The following is a 23,012-nucleotide window of genomic DNA, read 5'->3' as shown; positions in this document are numbered from 1 at the left end:
GGACTAGCCTGAGTGTGGGCACAATGGTATTGCTGCCAGGGACCCCACAAGGATAAACCAGGGGGCAGGATGCAGGAAGAGTGAGAAATCTCTCTTGTGGAGACACCTCTGAGAAAGCTGAGTTGGAACGGGATCCTTCAAGGCCATGGGACCCTTGTGGAAAAGACAGGTGAGATGAGTACAAAGAGGGTCTTCAAGGATGCTTTAATAAGCCAAATTGATGAATTGGTGGTGCCATGGAAACCTAAACGCATCACTTGTCACTCATAGAAACGTTTGGAAATGGTGCTTGACCACTGGTTGACAGCCAGTGAACAGCGAAGCAGGTTCTCAAGGTATATACCTATATTCTGTCTGTAGATGAGGCGTTAAGGCATAAATCTGGGAAATCCCTATAGAGCCTGACAATCACCTGAAAGGGACCTAGAATCATAACACATTCATGTCTGCCCACTAAGTCAGTCATGGGGATCCCACACAAATCTAGGAGACCCAAAACTCCAGGCTCTAGGAACCTCTTCAGATGCCAACAAACCTGAATGTCTCCCATGACTGTTAGACACTGTCAGCTCTCGAACATAGCAGCTGGACATTCTAGAAGCTCTGTGCATGCCCCAGCCACATGCATCAGCATCCCTTCAGCAAACTTCTGAGGCAAGGGCCCAGGGGCCACCCAGAGGCCACCCAGCAGGAGATCCTATGGACAGTCCACCAGGAACTTTTCAATATCCAACTAGGAAATGTGGCCCCACATACATGTTTTTCTTTTTTCAGTTATAGTTGACATTCAATACTATATTAATTTCAGGTGTACCCACCTACGTGTTTTCAACCAAGAAAACCCAGAAGCATATAGAGAAAAGTGACAAAATTCAAGTGTCTGAACTTCTGAAACGACTGTTTAGCACAAAACATCTTGACACAAGATAGGCAGGGGGAACCATTGGTCATGGGGTGTTTTCCACCCAAATTAGCCCCTTTCGACTAGCCTTTCTTATTGTATTACTATCCTCTCTCTTCCCCTCTTAGATTCAACTTTTCTTTAGCTTATGTATTAATATCATTCCATGATAAAATGCAGGCAGACTACCAACCCCGGGTCGACCAAGGCTGGGGATCTATCCATTACTCCAGATGTAATGGCAGGTCAAGACCTCCTGCAAACTGGCAAGAAAATGGATGTAAGACCCACGAGAGAATCCAGTACTAGTGCATGGGTCATTCCAGGAGAACATAAGTGTCTTTAAAATTAGCTCATCATACACACATGCATACTTGCAATTTTGTGTATTTTACTGAGTCACAAGTTACTGTCTTGCACTTTTTATTAGAACAGAAGAGTGTTCCATGACAGTTTCCATGGCATCTCTAAATGGCAGGAAAGATCTATAACTGACATAGTGAATATTTTTGTGCGTATGGTGACAGTGAGGAAGAAAAAACTTCAAGGGGTGGGGGTGTGAGAAAATAAAATCCAAGACTTCAAACACTGGAGACATGACACCAGAGAGAAGAAACTTGGGAAGCTTCTTTTGAGTACAATATCTTTTATTTTGACAGGTCGGTCAAGAAGTGCTATTCAAAGTTGGCAAGTCCCACCACCTCTATTCTGACACCATCTGGTATACTGTGACACAATTCTGGGACTAACCACCTGGAGTCAGAGTCAGGCTCCACAGGCTTAAGGACACAGTCACAACAAGACTACCTTCACTTTAGACACCAGTCACACGTCAGTGATCCTCAGGCCACCCGCATTTGACTGGCTACAAATCCAGGATGTTCCCATGATGTCTTAGTCTGGGCTGCTATAACAAATACACCACAAACTGGGTAGCCTAGACAACAAACATTTGTTCCCCACAGTTCCGAAGGCTGGATGGAACTCCAAGATCCAGACGCTGGAAGATTCAATGTCTGGCAAGGAACTGCTTCCTGGTTCACAGACTGCTGTCTTCTTGCTGTGTCCTCATATGGCAAAAGGGACGAGGGAGCTCTGTGTGGTCTTTTGAGAGGACACTAATCCCATTCATGAGGGCTCCAGCCTCATGACCTTCAATACCATCACATTGGGGGGTTAGGTTTCAATGTGAATTTGGGGGCTACATGAACTTCTAGCCGATAGCACATGACTTCCTTCAAGTTCAATAATTCACTAAGACTAGCTCACAGAGCTCAGAAAAGCACTATACACATGGTTACAATTTTCTTGTAATGGATACAAATCAAGACCAGATACATAGAATGACGTCTAAGAGGGACCCAAATGCAGAGCTTCTGTGCCCCCTCCACATGAAACCAGGGTGCACCACCCTCCTGGCAAATCACTGTGTTCAGTGGAGCTTGTGTCCAGAGATTTTATGGGGTCTCATTATAAAGGCATAACTGAATGGCTACATGATTCAACTCAATCTCCAGCCCCTCTCCCCTTGTGGAGATCAGGCTGCCTCTAAGTCCCAACCCTCTGATCTCACGGTTGGCCTTTCTGATGAACAGCCCCCATCCTGGGCCATCTCAGCTCCTAGTGTAAACTTAAGATGTCATCCAAGGAATAATAAAGACACTTTTACTGGAGAAGCTCCAAGGATTTAGCATCTCCCCACGGGGAACCAGAAACAAAGGCCAGTCAAATTCTTTCTTAGAGGAGTCCCTGCCATCAGCCGTTTCACTTTCTGCAGTTTCAGTTACCTGTGGTCAACCGTGGTCCAAGAACATTAAATGAAAAATTCCAGAAAGAAACAATTTGTAAGTTTTAAACTGCACGTGGTTCTGAGTAATATGATGAAATCTTGTACGGACCGCCCTGCTCCGTCCCACCCAGGGAGGTGAATCGTCCCTTTGTCCAGCATGTCCATGCTGTACATGCCACCCGCCTGCTTGACTGTTACAATTTCTATTTTATTAATAGTTATTATTGTTAATCTCCTACTGTGCCTAACTTTATAAATTAAACTTTATCATAAGTATGTATATGTAGGAAAAAATATTCTATCTACAGGATTTGGTACTATCCTTGGTTTTAGGTCTTAGACCACACCCGCCTGCAGATAAGGGTGATGACCTTATACAACCTCAGACCCACACCTCCCAGAACTCCTACCCCTCTGCAAAGAAGGATAAACTCTACCAACACTGCTCAACACTGGCCTGGGCTATGTTTTGTTTCATTTTTAAAACTTTTTGTTATGAAAATTATCAAAAGGTAAAAGAAAAATATTGTAATGAACTCTCATCTTTCCTCATTATCTGCATGTGGCTCACCCTTTCACTCATACCCCGACCCCTTCTTCCTATATCCAGCTGCAGATTATCCTGAAGCAAAGCCCAGAAAGACATCCTATCAGCCTGAGTACTCTTTATCAAGAATCCTAGCCCATGGCCAGCCTCAAATGGGCTATAGGCCTGTTGAAATCTCAACCCCTGGGGGAAGCTGGGTGAGGCCTGGGGAACCAGAGGCCCCTAGGCACTTCATTCCCTGATTCCAGCACGACAGGTAAGTATCACTGTCTACACACCCTGTGATGTAAGAAAGAATACCAAACACTGGTTTACTACATTCCAAGTTTCTAAGGCACGTTGGCCAGCTTTGGCCCTTATATTTCTCTTACCTTTCAAAAGATCCACATCTACAGCCTTGATTACCTCCTAAAGAATCAACTCTAAAAAAAAAACAAATGAACTCAAGATATAAATGCTCAAATACTTCTAATCAATTAAAATCAACAGGGAGGTATAAAAATAAGGTTAATGACAATATATCAGTATTATTTATAGATTATACATCCATTTTGGAGTAATTAAAAAAGGGCAAACTAACCAGTCTTGAATAATAAAATAACTTGACCCTGACCTTGGTTTATCCTGCCAGAGTGACTAAGACAGTCCCTGATTCCTGGGATAGTATTTTTATGTTTGTGTTTCTAGGAATTTCTGACACTTCCCCAGGGTACCAGGGGGCATGTAGGAGGCATCTAGGAGGCACCTCCTCCACAGTGGGATGGCAAGAGCAGTAGGCAGTCATCTGTACCTTCCCATTTCACTTACTCCGCCAAGCAAAAAGTCAGATGGATGAAGTTTCCTCCAATTCTAGGACACTAGGCCCTGCAAGGAAAGGGAACTTAAGGTTCACGACAGCAAGGGCATGCTCCTCAATTTACATCTTCAAAGCACCCTGCACAGAGCTTGGGTTACCTACTTGTCTCTTATAAACAGAAGGACTCAGAGCCTCCCTATCCTGAGCTGTATGATCCCCAGGGAAGAGCCCTCTCTTGCCCTCATTTCTGCAGAAGAAAGCCACTGTAGGACCCGTGGGTTCATCTTTGACATTCTCCTCTAAGCCCAGCTGTTTCCCAAGCATGACTTGGCTTCAGACAAGGCTTTCGTTTCAGAAGTTCAGTGAAGATGCTTTCAGCCATCTCCAAAAGCAGAAAAGAATCACCAAAGAATGTTTCTTTCCAGTAGCAAAGGAAGAAAACGTTCTAGAACCACATTTCAACTACTGCAGGGAGGTCTTCCCTACAAAGATGATCTGTCTCTCAAGAAACGGAAAGTCCTTGTTCGGAGATGACACAGATCAACACTTCTGTCAGGAATACCAAGTGCTCTGGGCTTGACACTCTGAATTCCAGAGTATCCTGGAATTCCAGCACAAGGCCAGAGGTGTGTTAAATTCTCAAATATCCATAAGAAAAAGTCTGGGGTCCCCACTTGCCCAGTGGTGACCTCTTTTTCATACCACATGGACCCTGGCCTGAGCTCCTGTCTTGGGCAAGCCCAGAGCAGCACTCACTTCACTGCAAGAAGTGAAACTTCTTCCATTTTTAGAAAATTTCTTCTACGCTTCCACTTACGTCCTGATAATATCAGGATATAAGAAGCTCAGTAAATTCCAACAATCCATTCACTCCTGCCCCTTAGTGAAATGAGGTTATTTTCACTGTACAGAAACACTGCAGGAAAAATACCCTACCATGCTAGAGCCCTCAGCTTGTTCCCTCGCTGGACCTGAAGGTCTTCCTGACCCCTAGACTGGTCAATCCCCACATCTGGAATTGGCTCAAACGAGAAACACAGCAGAAGAAGAGGCTAGGGCCAATAACACGCCTCCATCTCATCTGAGGGCCACCGCTCGGTCTGCAGCCTATGGCTGGGATGAACAGGACTGTTGCTGTTTCCCATGGGACTGGCTAAAGGCCCTTTTGGCGGTAGGTAGTCACCCCAGAGAGTACCCTAGTATGGTCTCTGGGGCAGCTACACATGGCCTGTCACATGATGGCAGGCTTCGAATATGGAGCTTAGCTATCTGCTCAACTATGCTGGCCACAGTGGTATCTATACCAGCCAGTCCAGTATCCCATAGGTGCAGCTATCACTGAGGAGAGTTGCCAATAAGACAAGACACTCTAACAAGAGCGAAATCATCATACTTCTGTCAACCCAGGTCAGGGTCCCTCCTGCCCAGTGGAGTTCTTTGCCCCAAAGCCTAGGCTATAGGAACAAGGCCTCTGGCAAAGCTCCATGGCTATAGCCAAAGCATCTCCACTGAGATGCCGTTCCTAATTCTTGGGAGTAGGAGGTTTCTGTCCATATCAGACCTGGATCACCCTGACTTTGAAACATAAATTCAACACATGCTGATTCAGATCACGGGTTGAAATCTTAGAAAAGTTTCCTGTTGTATTAAACATCTCGATCAGGTAACAAGGTGTGCAGGATAGGCAGCGAGGCAGGGCTGTTTTCCAGTGGAGGAAGAGAACACACTTCTTTGGGAAATTGGTCTGGGTGGAGACCTTCTGTTAGCGGTTTCTCTTCCAGGAAGAAAATCACCAGGAATCTGAGTATTCACCCCAACCCCTCTACGTAGGTATGGGGGGTTGGGGGGGGGGGGCTAATTCAATAACTTGGAATTTTAAAAAAAATTATAGAGGCGAATAGCCCTACAGAGTAATCAAAACACCAAGATGTGAAGATTATTCCAGAGAGCAAAGGGGTACACGCCAAGTCGGGGGCTAGAGATTTTCTCCAAGGGGAAAGGGGCACTAATGACTCTGCTCCCTAAGCCCTGCCCAGCCGCCGAGCTGCCTGGAGATCTACCAGGACTAGGGGTGGTTATCCTGCCTGGATGGGCAACAGGCAGCACAAACACTTCCCTGCCCACATCGCAATCACCCCCCACCCCTTTCCCTGGCCAAATCGCTCCCTTATCCCATCTCCCCACCCTCTCACCTTCCACCAACTCTCCTTCTATCCTGTCACCCGCTGAAGACGCTCAGGGAAGTTCTCCGAGAGAGTGCCCTTGCAGCATTTTCACTAGTCTTGGGCACTCCTCGGGCAGTCAGCCAGAGTGTCCATGGCCTGCCTACTTGGCAGAGCAGATGGATAGCGTGGCACCTGCAGAGAACACCCAGAAGGCCGGGTACAGCGCTTCGGTGAAGTTCTCTTTGAACTTATACATCAGGTGGACCTTGTCAGTGCTGACAGCAAAGAAAATGACGAAGCCGTGGTCACAGTTGAGAAGCACGCCAACTCGTGTGGCTTTGGTGGAAGGCAGGGTTTTCTCCACATTGTTGTGCCAGGCAGAGATCTTGGTGTTGAACCACTCCACGCACCAGGAGGCGCTGTTGCGGCCCAGCCGGCTCTCGGGACCCTGCCGTTCCATGCTGCCATAGCAGATGCCCATCCCACAGAAGTTGTTCTTCTGCAGCTCCACCTCCCAGTAGTGGATCCCTTTCTTGTAGCAGTGCAGACCTAGCACCTGAGAACAGTATGTGAACCTCTGGGGATGTGGCCTGTAGTTTTGCTGTGTGTCGGCCACAGAAGCTACAGTGTAGTTCTCTGACAGAGCCACCTTGTTGTTGGCAGTGTTGTAGTCCAGGATGACTTTAACAGCATCTATAAAAGCATCACCCCAAAAAATCGATTACAAGGAGCCCAAGGTGTTCTCAATTTTCAACCTTTCCTCAACAGCCTGTACTATTCAATTGTTTTATCTATCCATCCTTCCAGCCAACCACTTATCCATCCACCCATTTACTCATGTATCCATCCATCTATCTATCTATCCAAGTAGCCACCCATCCATCCATCCGTCTACCAGTCCATCCTCCCATCTGTCCATCCAACTGTCCACCAGTCCATCCTTCCATCCATAAATCCACCCATTTATTCCTCCACTCATAACTGATACCTGAGAATGCAAAATCCCAGAGAGAGCAGGAGGGGTAGGATCCAGAGTCTGGCTGAGGAATTGGCCTTGGGGAAAGGGACAGGGAAGGAAGAAGAGAGGGTACAGATCCAAGTGAGAGGCCAATGACTGGGAGATCAAGGGGATCTCCTTCTAGAGCATCCCTCTGTGAAGCAGGAGGCTGGATGGGGCAGGAAGAAGACAGCGAGTAAGGAGGTTTTGGAATGGCAGCGGAGTTGGCAGGAAAACCAGAGTGGGAGTGTGGCAGTTCGACCAGTAACGTCTCAGGGACAGCCGCTGGCTGCAGGTGCTACTCACATGCCAGGAGCTCAGGCCTGGACTTGGCTAGAAAGGTCTCCAGCACCTTGGCCTTGAGAGAGTCCGAGTTTGGCTGCGAGGTAGTGGCTTTGACTAAAATTAGGGTAGGAAACAAAAAGCCATTTTCAGAACAAACTTAGAATGGACACCCCCAAGGCCCCTTGTCTACAATAACTCACATTCCAAGCCAGTTTGTTTTAAATCCTCTAGCACTTCCGAGGCTCCGAAGGTGAAAGTCTTGCTGGGTGAGGTGAAAGTAGAAGCTGTGAATGAAGGAGGAGAAACATGAGTTGGGTACACGACACAGAGTGACTCGATGGCCTCTACTCCCTTCCAAGCTGATTTTCAAGAGCCCCATCTACAAAGAAACACCTGGACAGCTAGGGTAATACAGGTGAGTCCAGACAGGGCTACGCTCGTGTTGCTCATCTTATTCATTTATACTTGTCCTCGCCTCCGGTCTCAGGCCTGCCTGCCAGTACAGAACATATTCCTAGAGCTGAGGTCCCATCACAGAACCCTGATAATACAGGGCAGCTTTCACTATAGCCCCTGGGCTGTCTCAAGAAACAGAGCAAAAATGCATAACTTACGAAGTTTCTTGGCTTTCTTTTCTTCTTCTGAAAGAGAAAATTTTCAGCATTAAGATATTTTAAAGCAAAACACAATGTCACTTTCCAAAGATCACAACAACATTCATTTGCACGAATGTGACCATACAAATAAAGCTAAAATGCTTTAACATGAAAAAGATAAGGGGTTAACAGGCAAATAATTCTATGGCGACAGACACCACATCAGTCGTTGGGGAGGGAGGACTGACTAATTAAGGGGCATGACAGAATTTTCTGAAGTAATGAAAATTCTTTATCTTGATTTGGGTAATGGCAACAAACATGCATGCATCTGTCAAGATTTATCTAACTACATTTAGATCTGTGCATTTTACTGGAGGTTAACTGGCTTCCATAAAAGAAAAAATGCAAAAATAGAAATGGAGTCAGCAACAAAATGTGTAACCCCGGTATTGCAATAGTTTTTAAGAACTATCTGGAACTATGTCCATGGGAACTGAGTTAGCTAAAACAGTGATTCTCAAAGTATGGTCCCAAGACCAGGAGCATCAGCATCACCGGGGAACCCATGTGAAATGTGAATTCTCAGGCCCCAGTCTAGACCACTATCAGCTTCATATGGACCCCTAGCTACCTCTTCCCCCCACTTCAGGGTTACATTTCTCAGGAGTTGTCTTTACTCTCTACCCCATTTCCTCACCTACTCCTCTCTCGCCCACTCCCACTGGGCCACTGAGAGGACCCCAGGCTGCAATGCTGGTTTAGGTCACAGGACCCCTCCCTGGCCACCATAATTCGTAGGAGCCTCATCTAGGCTGTGACTAGCCCACCCGTCCTTGCCTATTTTCCCATCTCAGCCTAAGGACCAGCTTCCACAGCTCACTCATGCTAAGAGTGGAGCTTGTGCTCTGGGGCCACGAAGAGAGGATGACTTGAGAGGATACAGGCTTACAGTACTCTTTCACCTACTCATTCACTGCCCTTTTCACACAAAGTGCCCTTCCACATTTTCCGGCTTAGCTGAGGGCTCCTTCCTCTACCTGCACCGGGCATCCCAGCCCGACTCTACTCCATTCGGGGACTGATACCAAACCTTGGTCTGCCACAGACAACCTAAACACTAAAACAAACAACCGACCAACAAACCTAGAGTCCTCTCATCCCCCAGCCTGCAATGGCGTGGGCACCACTCCACAGTTCATACTGACTTTGGGGAAGCAAAAGAGCCAACAGTTCAGTGGCATATTTACGACCTCTAAAGAGCTTTCCCAGGCAGTGGCCCAGGTGAACCACACTCATCATCCTGTGAGTCCACACTTGATAGATGAGAAACTGAGGACTACTCTTCTCCCAAGCCTCCATCTCAATGGTATCTGCCTTCTCAACCAGGGTGATAGCACCCCTAAGGGGGAAAAATCTGATTCTTAGAGTAGTGGATAAAAAGATCTTATTCTTTTCATGCATAAAAGCACAGTATATAAACATGTTACCACATATGTGCAGGTGTTGAAATTTCACGGGCAGGGGTGATTAGGAAAAATGTTTCTTAAACGGCTGGGGCAAGGGAAGAGAAGGGCGATGATGGAAAGAAGGTTGGGAAGTGATGGCAGGGGCACGTGGCACCTCAAGACTGAACAGCTCTCAACTACCAGCTGTGTTTAGCCTCTGCTCCTCCGGGACCTTCTGTGAGTCTCCTCCAGGTGACTCTGCCCAAGTGGCAAAACTTGGGTGTCATAAATACTTCCCAAGACAAGCTAGCTTTGGTAATCTTGCTGTTCCAGGCAGCTCAAATATCTAATGCATCAGGCAGTCCTCCCAGGTGCTGTGGCGCAGCCCCTACGACTTCCGCTCAGTGGGGTCATAGCCCCACTTGACTCCAGGTGCACTTGGGCCCTGAAGTGACTCGGGAAGGGCTGTGCCCACCTGGAAGGAGCAGCCACGCCTGTGAGTGTCTCAGCCAGAGCCCTAGCCAGCCACAGCCATATTGCTGCTGCAGAGACAGTGTGGTGACTTACTCACGATCTTCTTTACAGGGCGTGAAGGTTTGTGCGTGGGCGCTGCACCATGCTCTGTAGCGTCCCCTGTGCCAAAGAAGAAGGGGTTAGTTTATGCGGCTCCTCCAAACTAATGCCAGAAGCCAGCTTTGCCACAGTTGTTTGGGTAGTGGATTTTCAAAACAGACATTTCCACGGACCTTCCCTATTCCATCATTTACAAGAACCAGAAACCAGGTAATAGAAGGACCAGTTTGGGTGTTCTCTCTTTTCTATGGCTTAAAATGTAGCTAAGGTCAAATTTTTTCTCCACCAGCACCCAGCTCTATGACCTCTAAACCCTCTCTAGCTTCAGTTTTCTTCCAGCACACAACGGGGGTAAGGCCCTTGCTCACAGCGATGAGATCAAGATGCCTGGGGCACAGTGGCAGTTTCTTCCCTCTGGGTTTTCTCTCACCCCCTCCGCCCAAGGCCAGGATCACTTAGGTAGCAGGAAAACAACTCTGTGTGGCTAATTCGTCGACAGCTTTGCCCTTCATGATGGGGCTGATCCACATCTGTTTCATTGGCCCTTCTGCAAGGACTCTCAGCTTGCCCAACTGAAACTCGAGCCCAGCCCCTGGATCACACAGCAAGGATTCACTATGATCCAGGCTCAGTGCAAGGCACTGCGGGGAGAGTGGTGGATGAAAACCAGACCCAGCCCTGCCCTCACAGACATCACAGTCTGGTGGGGGAGACAACCAGGAATAACAAGGGAGAGTCAAGTGACAGATGTGCAAAGGGCCACAAGGGAGGATAGGGACCCTGGGATCCAGTCTGAAGAATAGGAGTGGTGACAGGGAGGTCTGCTGAGAAACGTAATGTTTCGACTGATCGTCAAAGGATGAGAGGAGTTAACTAGTGAAGATGGTGGAGGGTTAGCCTTCCAGGCAACGGGAAGAGCATGTACAAAGGCCCAGCGGCAGGAAGCTCAGCATATTGGAAGAACTGAGCACAGAGATGCACCAGAGGAGGGGACACTTCAGGGCTGGAGGGCCTGACTAGGCAGACAGAGGCTTGTAGGCCAGGGTCATGAGTCTGTTATCTAAAAGCAATGGTGGGGGTGAGGAGGAAAAGGTTCCAGGAAAAAGATTTGCATCCTGAAAAGCTCTTTCTGACTGCAGCAGGAGTAAATGCAAGGGACTATTTAGGAAGGTGCCACAGCCGATGGCAACAGATACCAGGCAGGTGATAGCCAGTCGTGGGACAAGTAGACTGAGTCAGGAGATATTTAAGAATCAAAATCCAGTGACGGATTAGATATGAAGAGAAGGCAAAAGGGGAATCAAAGAGGAATTCCAGATTTCTCTCACCCCAAAACTAGCCATTCTTCCACCAAATACACTGACAAACCAGAGTTCATTCAAACTCCATCTGAGTCAGACTCAAGACAGCAGACAAAAGGGCCTGTCCAGAAACTCCTATCATAGCATCAAGACCCCAAAATGTTTTAGGAAGGACAGCTACCATCACGGAATGAAAAAAAAGCTCTCAGTACCCCTCAGAACCCCTGAAACGCAAGCCCCAGTGCTCCATGTCAAAGCCCTCTTTTGCACCCCAAAACACTGAGGGTACTCATCCTAATTCAGGGGTCCCAGTGGGGGAGCCTGACGGGTTGCTGATGGTTACCTGAGACGGTGGGCTCCTCGGGCTTCTGGGGCTGCTTGACGTAGCGTTTCAGCTCATATTTGAGGTCTGTGGTGCTCTGGCAAATACCTCTTATCAGCTCGTGATTCAGCTCCACCTTGGGGACGTAGACTGACTTTGTTGAGACTCCTTGCAATTTTGCCGCTTTCTGGAACAAGCCAGGTGGTTAGTGCAGGCAGCTTCACAAAGCCAGGGTCTGGGCTTAGGCCTCAGGAACCCTGGGAGGGGCCTGTGCCTGTGGGTGTGAAGTTCGATCAGCCTTCTCAAATTACAGGCCAGAGATTCCTGGGGGTTAAAGTGCCACTTTAAGACAACCTTCTGGAGCTAGAAGGGTCCCTAGAGATTGTTCACCTGACAGATGGGGAAACTGAAATATAGAAATGACAAGAGTCCTGCCAGGAACTCTGCCAATTAGTGGCAGAGACAGTGTTGGGACCCAGGTCTCCTGACCCCTATGGACAATGCTCTTTGCACGCCTCTAGCTGTGGCTGAAGAAGTATAAGAGATGCAGGAAAGCTCCGTCCCTCGAGAACCAGCTCTGAACACATGTTCTGAGTGTAGACAGGTAAGTCTCAAGGGTGCAAGATTCAGCCACGGCACACCCAACGAAAAGGAAGGGTCTTACATAAGTTCCCAACCTTTGAAATACAATCAGGTCACACAGTATCAAGAAGCTCAGATGTGGACTCAGAATCCTTCTCATAGAGCCTGAGGCCTCTACTCCAACAAACAGGAATGAGCATGTAAGATGAAATTTAATGCCATCCAGGCCAAGATGGGGAGAAGTCCATGCAAGGAGAGAAGGTTCCCAGTCACTCCTGTACCCTCCCCAGGACCTGAACAAGGAATCTGGGCCTTTGAGGGGTCGTAGCATGTTACCCAATCAATGGGGCTCACCAGAACACCCGCTGCATGCTAGGCACTCTGCTGGGTGCTGGACATATCAGGAGGAAGAAGGGTGATAATAAGAAGGGTGATAATGCCCAAAAGGAGCTGACAGCCTAGACATGAAAACAAGGACATCGAAAACAACTTCATCAAGTGTGGTAGCAGAGGCAGCGTAACATGCTCTGGACCACTGGTAATAATAGCAGGATAACGAAACCCAGGGAAGACGGAAGGGGCAGGGGGAATTACTGGAGTTACCCTGGAACAAGGAAAGGATTCAGTAGGCAGAGGTTAGCCATGGCATTCCCATCCAATGCCTGGTGCGTCTGGGGAATGGTAAGTGCTCTGGAATAATATAATCCCAGTGGTTAGGTTATATTATGTGGTCAGAGCACGGAGCATGGGCTGGGGGTGGGTGGCAAGAGATGAGGCTGTTGGCAAAGACAGGGCCCAGTCATCAAGGGCCTTGTGGGCCATACTAAGGAACGCGAAGTCAGAAAGGGTGGAGCGAGGAGTCTGTATTTCAGAAAGACACGTCCAGGGGTAGAGTGGAGGAGGGTGGGGTGAAGAGGGTGGAGGTATATGCAGTAGGCAACATTCTAAGATGGCCCCCAAGATTCCCACCCGCTGGGGAACATATCCTATATAATCTCCTCCACTTGAGAATAAGCAGGAGAGTGGATGTGATAGGGTGTCACCCCAGTGGTTAGGTTATATCATGTGGCAAAAGTGAAGAAGTTTTGCAGATGTAATTAAGATTCTGAATCTTGATTCAGAGCTCATCAAAAAGATGAGTCTCCTAAGTGGGTCAGACTTAATCAGGTAAAAATCCCTTAAAAGAAGGACTGGGCCTTCCTAGAAAGAGAAATTCCCCTTTAGCTTTGAAGAAATAAGCTGCCAAGTTGAGAGAGGGCCATGTGGCAAGGGACTGCACAGCCTCTGGGAACTGAGAAGTCAGCCAGCAAGAAAGCGGGGACCTTAGTCCTACATCACAAGGAATTAGACTTTGGCCAAAACCATGTGAACTTAGAAGAACCGTGAACCTCAAAAGGAATAGAGCCCCATCAACACTCAGATTGCAGCCTGCGAAGTCCTTTGAAGACAACACCCTAAGCCATACCCAGACTCCACAGTCACACAAAGTGTGAGAGTAAACGTATGTTCTAAGCCACTACGTTCGAGTTAAGCTGTTACACAACATAGAACACCTACACAGTGTGTGTCTCAGGGATGCTTCCAAATACCTCTCATAGCTACGCCTCCTTGAGGTCCCACTGCCTCTGTAACCAACATCACAATGCTAGGCAGGAAGAGTGCTCAACAATGTGCTCATCAAGGGTTGTGGGGGGGAAGGGTCAAATATGTGGTGACAAAAAGAAATCTAAGTATGGGAGGTGAACGCACAATGTAAATATATATATATATGCCTTACTGTTAAAATGTACAGCTGAAACTTACCAGATTTCATTAACCAATGTCGCTGAATGAATGAATGAAAATAAAATGACATGTTCATTGAGACTCACCTCCAGAAACTCAAACTCGTCCCCTTTAGTCAGGGCAAGCTCGATCTCTTCCTTCACAGTCTGGATCTCACTCTTCTTCTTGAGGAGGATCTGGTAAATGTTATCAAACTTGCTGCTGACTCTCTTTTCCTCTTCCTTTACCTTTCGTGTGGAGCTGGCCTCAGAAGCATCAATGAGAGCCTTCATTTCCAAGTATTCTTGTCTAAGCTGTTCCATCTTCCTTTGCGCAGCGTCCTAAGAAGGCCAAAACAAGAGGGTATCCATCATACTGGCAAAAGGCTAAGTCTGCGGTACCAAGCACTGGTGAGATACAGAGCACCAGCAATGCTAACCTGTACTTTCTGGGAGTAAAAAGGGGGCACCGCTGCTTTGGAGAGCAAGTTGGCAATATCGAGTAAATATGAAGGTACTCATGCCCTATGTATGACTCAACAACTCGATCCAAGGAATATACTCTAGAACAATTTTCAGAAACCTACCCCAGAGATGCACACAAGAACACTCACAAGCAGCACTGTTCGAATTAGCAAAACCCTGGACACAGGAGACTATGTGGACTGCATATTATTCCTAGGATGGAATATTAAACAGTAATGGAAATTAATGCACTGGGCAATGCATGGACAAATTTCCATAAGGGAAAAACAACTTGTAGAAAAAGACACACAGTACTGATGCTCTTAATATAAAGCTTAGAAACGAACAGAGCGATAGTATTTATTGCTAAAGGGATGCAGACATTCATAAGAGAAGTATAAAGAAATTCATGGAAATGAATGAATAAATTCAGGATAGTAGTTACCTCTGGAAGAGGGGAAGGGAGATATAAAAAGGGGAAAGCTGAGTGTGGGCTTCATCTGCATTGGTGATATTTTCTTTCTTAAGCTGAGAAGCAATTCATGGGTAATTTTTTTTAAAAGAAAGGGTATGAAACTGCTTTAGAAAATTTCTAGAGAATATCATCCTCTAGAACTGCACTGTTCGATACCATAGCCACTTACTGCATGTGGCTACAGAGCACTTGAAATGTGGCTAGTCAGATTTAGGTGTCCTGAAAGTATAAAATACACATTGGCTTTCAAAGACTTACTACAATAAAGAGACTGTAAAATGTGTCGTTAATATTTTTTTGTTGATCATATGTTGAAATGATCATTTTTGGATGTACTGACTTAAATAAAATGTATTAATAAAACCGATCTCACATGTCACTCAAATTAACTTAAAGTTACTGTGAGGTTCACGTTATGTATCTATTGGACAGCATTTCTCTAGTTCAGAATCAAACACAACAAACACACACACTTAAGAGGGGCAATATACAGGGAAGTCGAAATTCAGTTATTTCTTAACCTAACCTTTACTCTGCCTCCCGTATGCGACTATGATGTGCCCCAGTGCTCATCCTCCTCCTCTTCCCCCATTCAGTAAGAGAACACCTCTTGAGCCTCAGATGGGTACATGGCTGCCCAGCCACAGACTACATTTCTCCTCTGCAGCGTGGCTTGGTCATGGGACTAAGCTGCTCCTAACAGCTTCTTGCAAGCTAGAACAAGATGTAATGGTGACTCAGCTTCGACCAAAGAGATGAGGAAATGATTCTATACAATAGTGGGGCAATAAGAAGGAAAGATCATGAATTCTTGAACGATCACATGAATTAGCACCTTCCCACTAGTCTGGGTTGCTCATGTCGGGCCTTGAACTGTCACAGTAAGTAAAATAAACTTCTCTTTTATTTAAACCTCTGAATTTGGGGCGTATCTTTGTTATAGCAGTTCATCCTGCCTCCCGACCAATACAGGTAGGTACTTTCATGTGCATCCTTTCATTTAAGCCTCACAACCACCTTCAGAAAGTTATGATTCTATTGTACAGATGGGAAAATGAAGGCTCGGAGTGCTGCTGACATGACCAAAGTATCACAGGCTAGTATGTAACAGAGAAGATATTCTAACGTCTCATTAAGCCATAGCTGCCACAATAAAACTGGATGCTGCAGCTCTAGAACAGGGTATGTAAAAATCAAATCTTCTTTATAAAAATTGTAAAAACTAGAGGGGGAAAAAACCACCCTAATTCCACCACTCCAACACTTGCACTACTATCCTTTTACTATAATACTTCCTTCCAGTTTTTTTTTCATATATTTCCTATAATGGGTCGAATAGCGTCCCCCACAAAGATATGTCCACATTCTAGAACCCGTAAATGTGACCTTACTTAGAAAGCCTTTACAGATTTAACTATGGTAAGATTCTTGAGATGAGATCATCCTGGATTGACCAAGTGGACCCTAAATCCAGTGACAAATGTCCTTGTTTGAGACTGAAGAGAAGACAGAGAAGGAGGAGGAGGCCATGTGAAGACAGAGGAAGAGACTAGACTGACGCAGTCACAACCAGAAGTTGGCAGAAGCAAGGAAGGATTCTTCCCTAGAGCCTTTGGAGGGAGTGTGGTCCTGTGACACAGTGTTTTGGGACTTCTGGCCTCCAGAACTGTGAGAGAACACGTTTCTGTTGTTTCAAGTCAAGTCTGTAGTAATTTGTTAGAGTAGCCCTTGAAAACAAATAACACTTCATTTTTATAAACAGATGTAATTCTAGTGGGTATACACTTTTGCTTCTTTTTTTCCTTCCACTTAAATCGTACCCACTGTCTATTTTACTACTTTTCAACCCTAATTTTTAATGACTCCCCAGGTCAGGGTTGTAGGTAGTCTTTGGTTTGGGTCTATAAAGGATCTCTCTGGGGGCATATAGCTTCTTGCATGTCTTACAAGGCTGACATTTATTTCCAAAGCTGTGAATGAATCTAACGTGAGCTTTGTGGAGGTCAGAACTGAGCCTGTGCTGCCTGGAGGCTGAGGGGGAGGCCCAGGGCCCGGGCTGGTGATGGACAGCCCTGTCACTCACCCGCATATCCTGCTGCCTGGCTCTCACATCCTCCAGCGCTCTCGAGGCACCATTGATCTGACTATACATGATGGTCAGTTTATGCTTTAGCTTGGCCTGTGGAGAAGACAAACTAGAATGAAAAACACCTCAGCAGCCCCCACTGGCACCCAACACCGGGGACCACTCCCCGAATCTACCCCACGGGTGTTTCTGCCACTCCAAGTCCTGCCTGCTTGTAGCTTTTTAAACCATCCTCATATTTTCTGATTCCCTCTATCCTTTTATGGGGACAGCACTGTAAAGAAGTTACGAGTACAGGATTTGGAGCTGGACAGACCAGGGTTCCAGTCCCAACTCCCAGCAGTCAGTCCAGCTATCTCTCATCTCAGCCTCCTTGGCCGCCAAATAGATACAAATGTTCCCACCTCACAGGGCTAATAGAAAGATTAACTGAAACAATGTCAGTCCCCAGCACAGTGCCTGGATCTTAGTAAAGAAAACCTAAATGTCCGTTTGTATTATCATAAGCTTTTTCACTAGGACCTATTTTACAGGTGACGACACTGAAGGCAAGGAGGACAGCAAGGTGGCCAAGCTCACACTGAGACAGAACAAGCTGGGCAGGCTGCTTCAATAATGGCAAATGAAGTCCCTCAAATCAACCTTCCCACCGCAAACAACCAGAAAAGCAGACAAAAAATGGGGGGATGGGGGGAAGAATATGCTAAAGGATGATGGAGAGCTAACAAAGTAGGGAAGGATTACAGAGCCAAGCCCCAGGAAAAAGCAACCCAGAGAGATAAGCCTGACGTCTGGGGTTGTTCTTCCAGAGCCATCTGCCAACTCCAGAAGATGGCTAGGGGAGCCTCTGCCAACCTCTAGGAGGATGGGGACAAAAACTAGAGTACAAGGCTCACTTGGTGAGCCCTATGGGTGGGGACCTCCAAGGGTCACCCCTTGAATCAAGGATGAATAAGGAGTAAACCAGCCCACCACCACCTTAATATCTGAAACCAAATGAAGGTGTTTCAGACTTGCTAGGCCCCTAGCTACCTCCAGAAACAAGGGTAAACTAAGCATGAAGGAAGATAATATCAGAGGCCTCTTACAGTTTCTATAAATTTTCATAATCAATATCTGAGTTCCCGCCCTCTCGGCTCAGGCGAAATGCTGAGGCACAGAAATGAGAAGGAAAAGAACCACCATCCCCATAATAATAGCAGCTAGTGTCTATTATGTGCTTACTACAAGCCAGGGATTGGTCTAGTGCTTTACGTGTATTAACTTATTTAAAGCTAAGAACAAAACTATGAGATAGGAGTTGCTCGCCCTCTATAGATGAGAACACTAAAGCACAGAGTAATTAAATGGTTTGACCTAGGTCATGTCACTATTAAATTAACTAGGGTCATAAGATGCTGGTATTAAAATTACAGACATGTGTCCAAGCAGAGGACAATGGAAATTTCTAGAAGAAAAAAAAAAACTGACTTCCCCTAACTAGTTGGCTCAACATACTCTGCCACTCCCTTTCACTTTCCTGCCTCTCCCACACCACTAGAGATATTCAGGCCTGAACATGACCTTGAATTTGGATTTAAATGACCCACTGACAGTCACATGTAAGGGCAGAAACAGAGTCCAAGGCCACACTAACTCGACCCTGAAAGCCCAAGTCACTGACCAGATTCAACCTCTGTGACAATGCCCTTTGACCTGGCTTCTAACAGTAGCCAAGATAAACTGGGCCAAAGGTTGAAGGCCAAGCCCAGGCAGGTCTGGCCTAGCACATCTCAGAGCTGGAAGAAACCTCCAAACACCAGAGGGCTGCCAACTGTTTCACCACTGAGAGCCGCTCTTAATAGTGAACTCCTGAATTCTGTAGTTTGAAAGATTTTATCCACCATTAATCAAATATATATGACTGTCCCCAATGGTGGAAAGGGGCCCACGCCACTCCAGACAAAAGGAAAGCATCCCACAGCCTTCGATAGCCACAATAATCCTCTAATCAGGGTAGAGAACTTTTTGAAGTTCTGAGGATCCCTTCACAGACTTGGGTCCTCCACATGAGAGGAGGCACCAGAGTCCTGAATCTGCCTGGAACTAGTGACAGAGACAAGCCAGCTGCCCAAGGCTGAGGCACTGGAGCTGAGCTGGCGCTGCCACCATCAGTGAGCACCAACAGGGCTGAAAAAGGAAACTGGTGAAAGGACTCTGGTACCAAAATGGAGAAAGAGGGGAGATGGCTGCGGAAGGCCTGTCACAAGAATTAAAAAGTCGAATGTGTTCAGCATACAAATAAACTAAGCACAGGCTCCAGCTCCAGGCCCTGGAGGCTAGGGAGAGGGCTGTGGCTCTCGGACATGCGGAGAAGGGGCCTCCTGTCCCTACTTGCCTTCTGCCTCCATGGATAAGAACTTCTAGAAGGGCCTTGCAGCAGGAGCCAGGCTGCCCCAGTCTGCAGGGGCAGGCCCAGGCACCCTGAGGCAAAGATCTAGGCAGCCTGATACTCTCTGCTCAATGAGCTCTCCTCTTTCCTGGATGGAGTTACAGAAATGAACATTCATTGCAAAACACGGTTTATATGTTGCCTCATTTAATGCTGGTATCCTTCTGAGACAGGTGCCATTATTGTCTTCTTTTAGGATTTCTCAGCTAGGTAGCAGAGCCAGAATTCAAACCCAGGTCTCAACACCCAGTTTTGGCTGAGCCTGTGTCAACCAGACACTCTACATGACACCAGGGCTAGCCTATAAAGCACTTCCCACACAGCTCCTCTCTCTGGAGCCTCCCAACCACCCCTGCAGGTGGAGATGGATTGCTACTATCCCACTTTACAGATAAGGAAGCTGAGGCTCAGAACTGCAGTGACTGGCCCTAAACCACAGCTGATATGGGGCAGAGCGGGGTTCCTGGCTCCAAAGGCTAAGCAAGTTCTTTCCTATGACAGTCAGAGACCCAGGTGGCTGGGCCTCGGATGGTCGAACCTCAGAGGTCAACTCTCAGGCAGTGCCTGGAGGTCTGGCTTCTGAGACTGGGGGAAGAAGTCCAGACGAAACCAACTGAGACTGGGAGAAGCAGACCAGGCCAGAGAGGGGCTGTGGTGGGATGGAAGTAAGGCCCTGCACCCAGGTCCTGGTGCCACTGCAAACATCCCCCCAGGCCTCAGGGCTGCTTTGACAACATGAGGACAGTCCTTGTTCTCCCTGACGGCACTGTGAGAATAACAGGAAATCAGGGCACACTTAGGAGCTTAGGCTGATAAAACACAAGGTGATCTGATTACACCTTTTTCGCCTCTGCCTTAAGTCCACAGGGGGAAGTAATGATGCCCCAAAACCAATACAATCATCACAGACCTGGAAGGCCCCTTAGGAATCCACCTAGTCCAACTTCCTCACTTTACTGATGAGGACTCATCAGCGAAATCCTGTGCTCAAAGTCACACAGCCAGGATGGAGGGCACTATGGTGCAAGGGCACCGGCTCTCTCTGTCGGCCACATCCAGAAATTTCTGGGACTCAGCCCACCCTCCCATTCGCAGGCATCCTCCAAAGTCATTAGAACTCTCTGGCTCGCCAATGGCTCTTGCTTCCACAACCTCAACCTTCCAGGAAGGTCCCATGCTGTGGACCTAGATATGAGGCTGGTTCCCAGGGAAAAATTGCAAACTGTGGAATCCAGCCCACATGTCCCAATGCCTGCCTGGCCACTTACTGGGTTCCTCAGGCTAAATGAACTTCTCTGGAACTCTATTTCCTCAAATGAAAAGTGAAACTAATTATACCCACCTCCTGGGTGCTGCCAGGATTTAATGAGGGAACAGAGGTAACTTCCAGGACTCATATTTGGCTTTCAAAACCCTCTATTAACACCATCAGACAAGGCAAGCAACACCACGTGTGTCTTCTGCCCAGGATCTCAGGCCCAGCAAGGCCCATTCTCCCCTTCCGGATGATCCAGGTTAGGCCTAGACGCCCACAGTGGCGCCCTCTGCACAACCCAGCAGGCCCAGGCTGCCCCGCTGCACCCTCCACCACCAACCCCCTACCTCCAGGTCAGCGCTGGCCTGGCTCAGGGACACAGGCGAGCAAGTCTTGTGTTCTACCAAGCATATATGGCAGATGCACTCGCTGTGCTCGGGGCAGAATAAGTCCCGCAACCGGTTGTGCTGCGGGCACTTGCGGTTCAACAGGTCGGGAACCGGCGGCTGCAGTGGATGGTCCCGGAAAGCGGGGCTGTCGAGGTGCGGCCGCAGGTGCTCCTGGCAGAAGGAGGCCATGCACACGAGGCATGTCTTGATGGCGGCCGCCTTCAGGCAGTGGTCGCAGGCAACCTGGCTGGTGGCGCTGGGGGCCGCGGCGCGGTCGGGCGGTGTCCAGTCGTCGGGGATCGCCACGCGGGCCAGCTCGGCCTGCAAGAACTGCTCCACTACCGCGCACAGCACCGTGTTCTTGTGGAGCTGCGGCCGCGTCTGGTACTCGGCGCGGCACTGCGGACAAAGGTACGGCGCGCCCTGGACGGCCCACGTCTCGTCCAGGCACGACCCGCAGAAGTTGTGGCCGCACGGGGTGGTGACCGGCACCTTGAAGGGCTCCAGGCAGATGGAGCACATCAGCTCGTCGGCCAGGGACAGCTCCGCCATGGCACGCTGAGGGCGAGCGGGTCCGGACGCCCTGGAACCTCGCAGCGACTGCAGCGGGAGCCGCCGAGGCTGCCAGGGAAACGAAACTGAGCGGCAAGGGGCGGTCCCCGCGGCCGTGCAGGAAGTCACGTGGCGCGCGGGGGCGGGGCCCGGGCGTGGCAGTCCTCCAGGTCCGGAACCAGCGCGGCGCGGAGCGCGGGGCTGCGCGTCATCCTCAGGACCCCTGGGGAGTTCTCACGGCCGCTCTGGCGATGAGCAGCCGGACACGTCGGGCGGAGCACCCCAGATCGCAGGAAGGAGTCGGAGACGCGTCTTGTGTGAGTTTCTGCCTTCGGAGAACTCACCCAGACCGGAGATGTCCCACCAGCCCGCGAGCAAAGCTGTCTTATCAGGACAGGACTTAAAAAAAAAAAACAAAACTGTAGGAACATTTAAATGACTATTCCTTTCCCCCGACCCCCTTTAAAAAAAAAAAAATCCTTCTTTCCTCTTCCCTAGTCCTGCGCTTTGGCATTCCGGTATCGGATCTTCGAAGGCTGGAGCACATAGTCACACACACAAGCTCAAACTTAGTGGTTTCTTTCATAACACCGATATAACATGTTTTGTTGTTGTTGTTTGTTTGTTTTTTAATTTCCAGTTCTTTAGTAGAGTTCGGAGACGTCCCAGTTTAACAAAAGTTTTTCTCTTACCCAGACACAAAAATAATGTTGGAACTTAAATATTTTTCTCAAAATTGTTTATTTCCATTTATTTCCTTCCATTCTTTTATCTGTTTTCCCCTTCTGGCCAGAGTGCAGGAAAAGTGGGTATATATGGGAGGGCGAGAAGTGTTTAAGAGAGGGGATGGATGGAGAAAACCTGTTTAGGGAGGAGTGAACTGGAGTTTGCCATGGAGGCAAGGTGAGCAGCAAACATGAGGAAAAGGTAAATGTCTTAGATGAGTGCTAAAAGTAATAGCTACCACTTACGGGGCGCTTACTGAGTGCTAGACAAGTCACATGCTATCTCTTACAATCCTTATAATCTCTTCTAGTCCTTATAAACCCTACAAGACAGAAGTGATTACATCCGTTTTACAGATGAAGGTCATGCATTTTGTACAAATTAGGAATGGGATTCTAGCTCAGGATTGCTTACTCAACACTCTAATTCCTGGTGTCCCTATTTCTATTCCTCCAGGCCACTTGACCCCATTTGTTCTTTTTCATGTTGCATTGTTGTTATTTGCATAGGAAGGAGGAAGACAGAAGATAAGGTGGGTAGGCAATTAAAATTTATGCATAGTATCTCA

At 47.8% G+C, this 23,012-nt stretch overlaps 1 protein-coding gene across 1 annotated transcript; it reads right to left on the bottom strand.

The window, feature by feature from the left end:
• Positions 1–1,530: 1,530 nt before the first annotated feature.
• TRIM25 (tripartite motif containing 25) lies at positions 1,531–21,801 on the bottom strand. The gene is made up of 9 exons (XM_036221981.1): positions 21,125–21,801; positions 17,089–17,184; positions 14,174–14,407; positions 11,742–11,907; positions 10,092–10,157; positions 8,095–8,121; positions 7,681–7,764; positions 7,502–7,594; positions 1,531–6,891 (listed from the first exon to the last, which is right to left on the bottom strand). The coding sequence occupies exons 1-9, from the start codon at positions 21,716–21,718 to the stop codon at positions 6,359–6,361; spliced, it is 1,893 nt and encodes a 630-aa protein (XP_036077874.1). The 5' UTR covers positions 21,719–21,801; the 3' UTR covers positions 1,531–6,358.
• Positions 21,802–23,012: the final 1,211 nt, after the last annotated feature.

Source organism: Rousettus aegyptiacus, unplaced genomic scaffold (genome assembly GCF_014176215.1).
Source record: "Rousettus aegyptiacus isolate mRouAeg1 unplaced genomic scaffold, mRouAeg1.p scaffold_m13_p_6, whole genome shotgun sequence".
NCBI classification, from domain to species: domain Eukaryota; kingdom Metazoa; phylum Chordata; class Mammalia; order Chiroptera; family Pteropodidae; genus Rousettus; species Rousettus aegyptiacus.
Note: the sequence above shows the minus strand (reverse complement) of the source record. Positions and strands in the feature narration are given on the sequence as shown.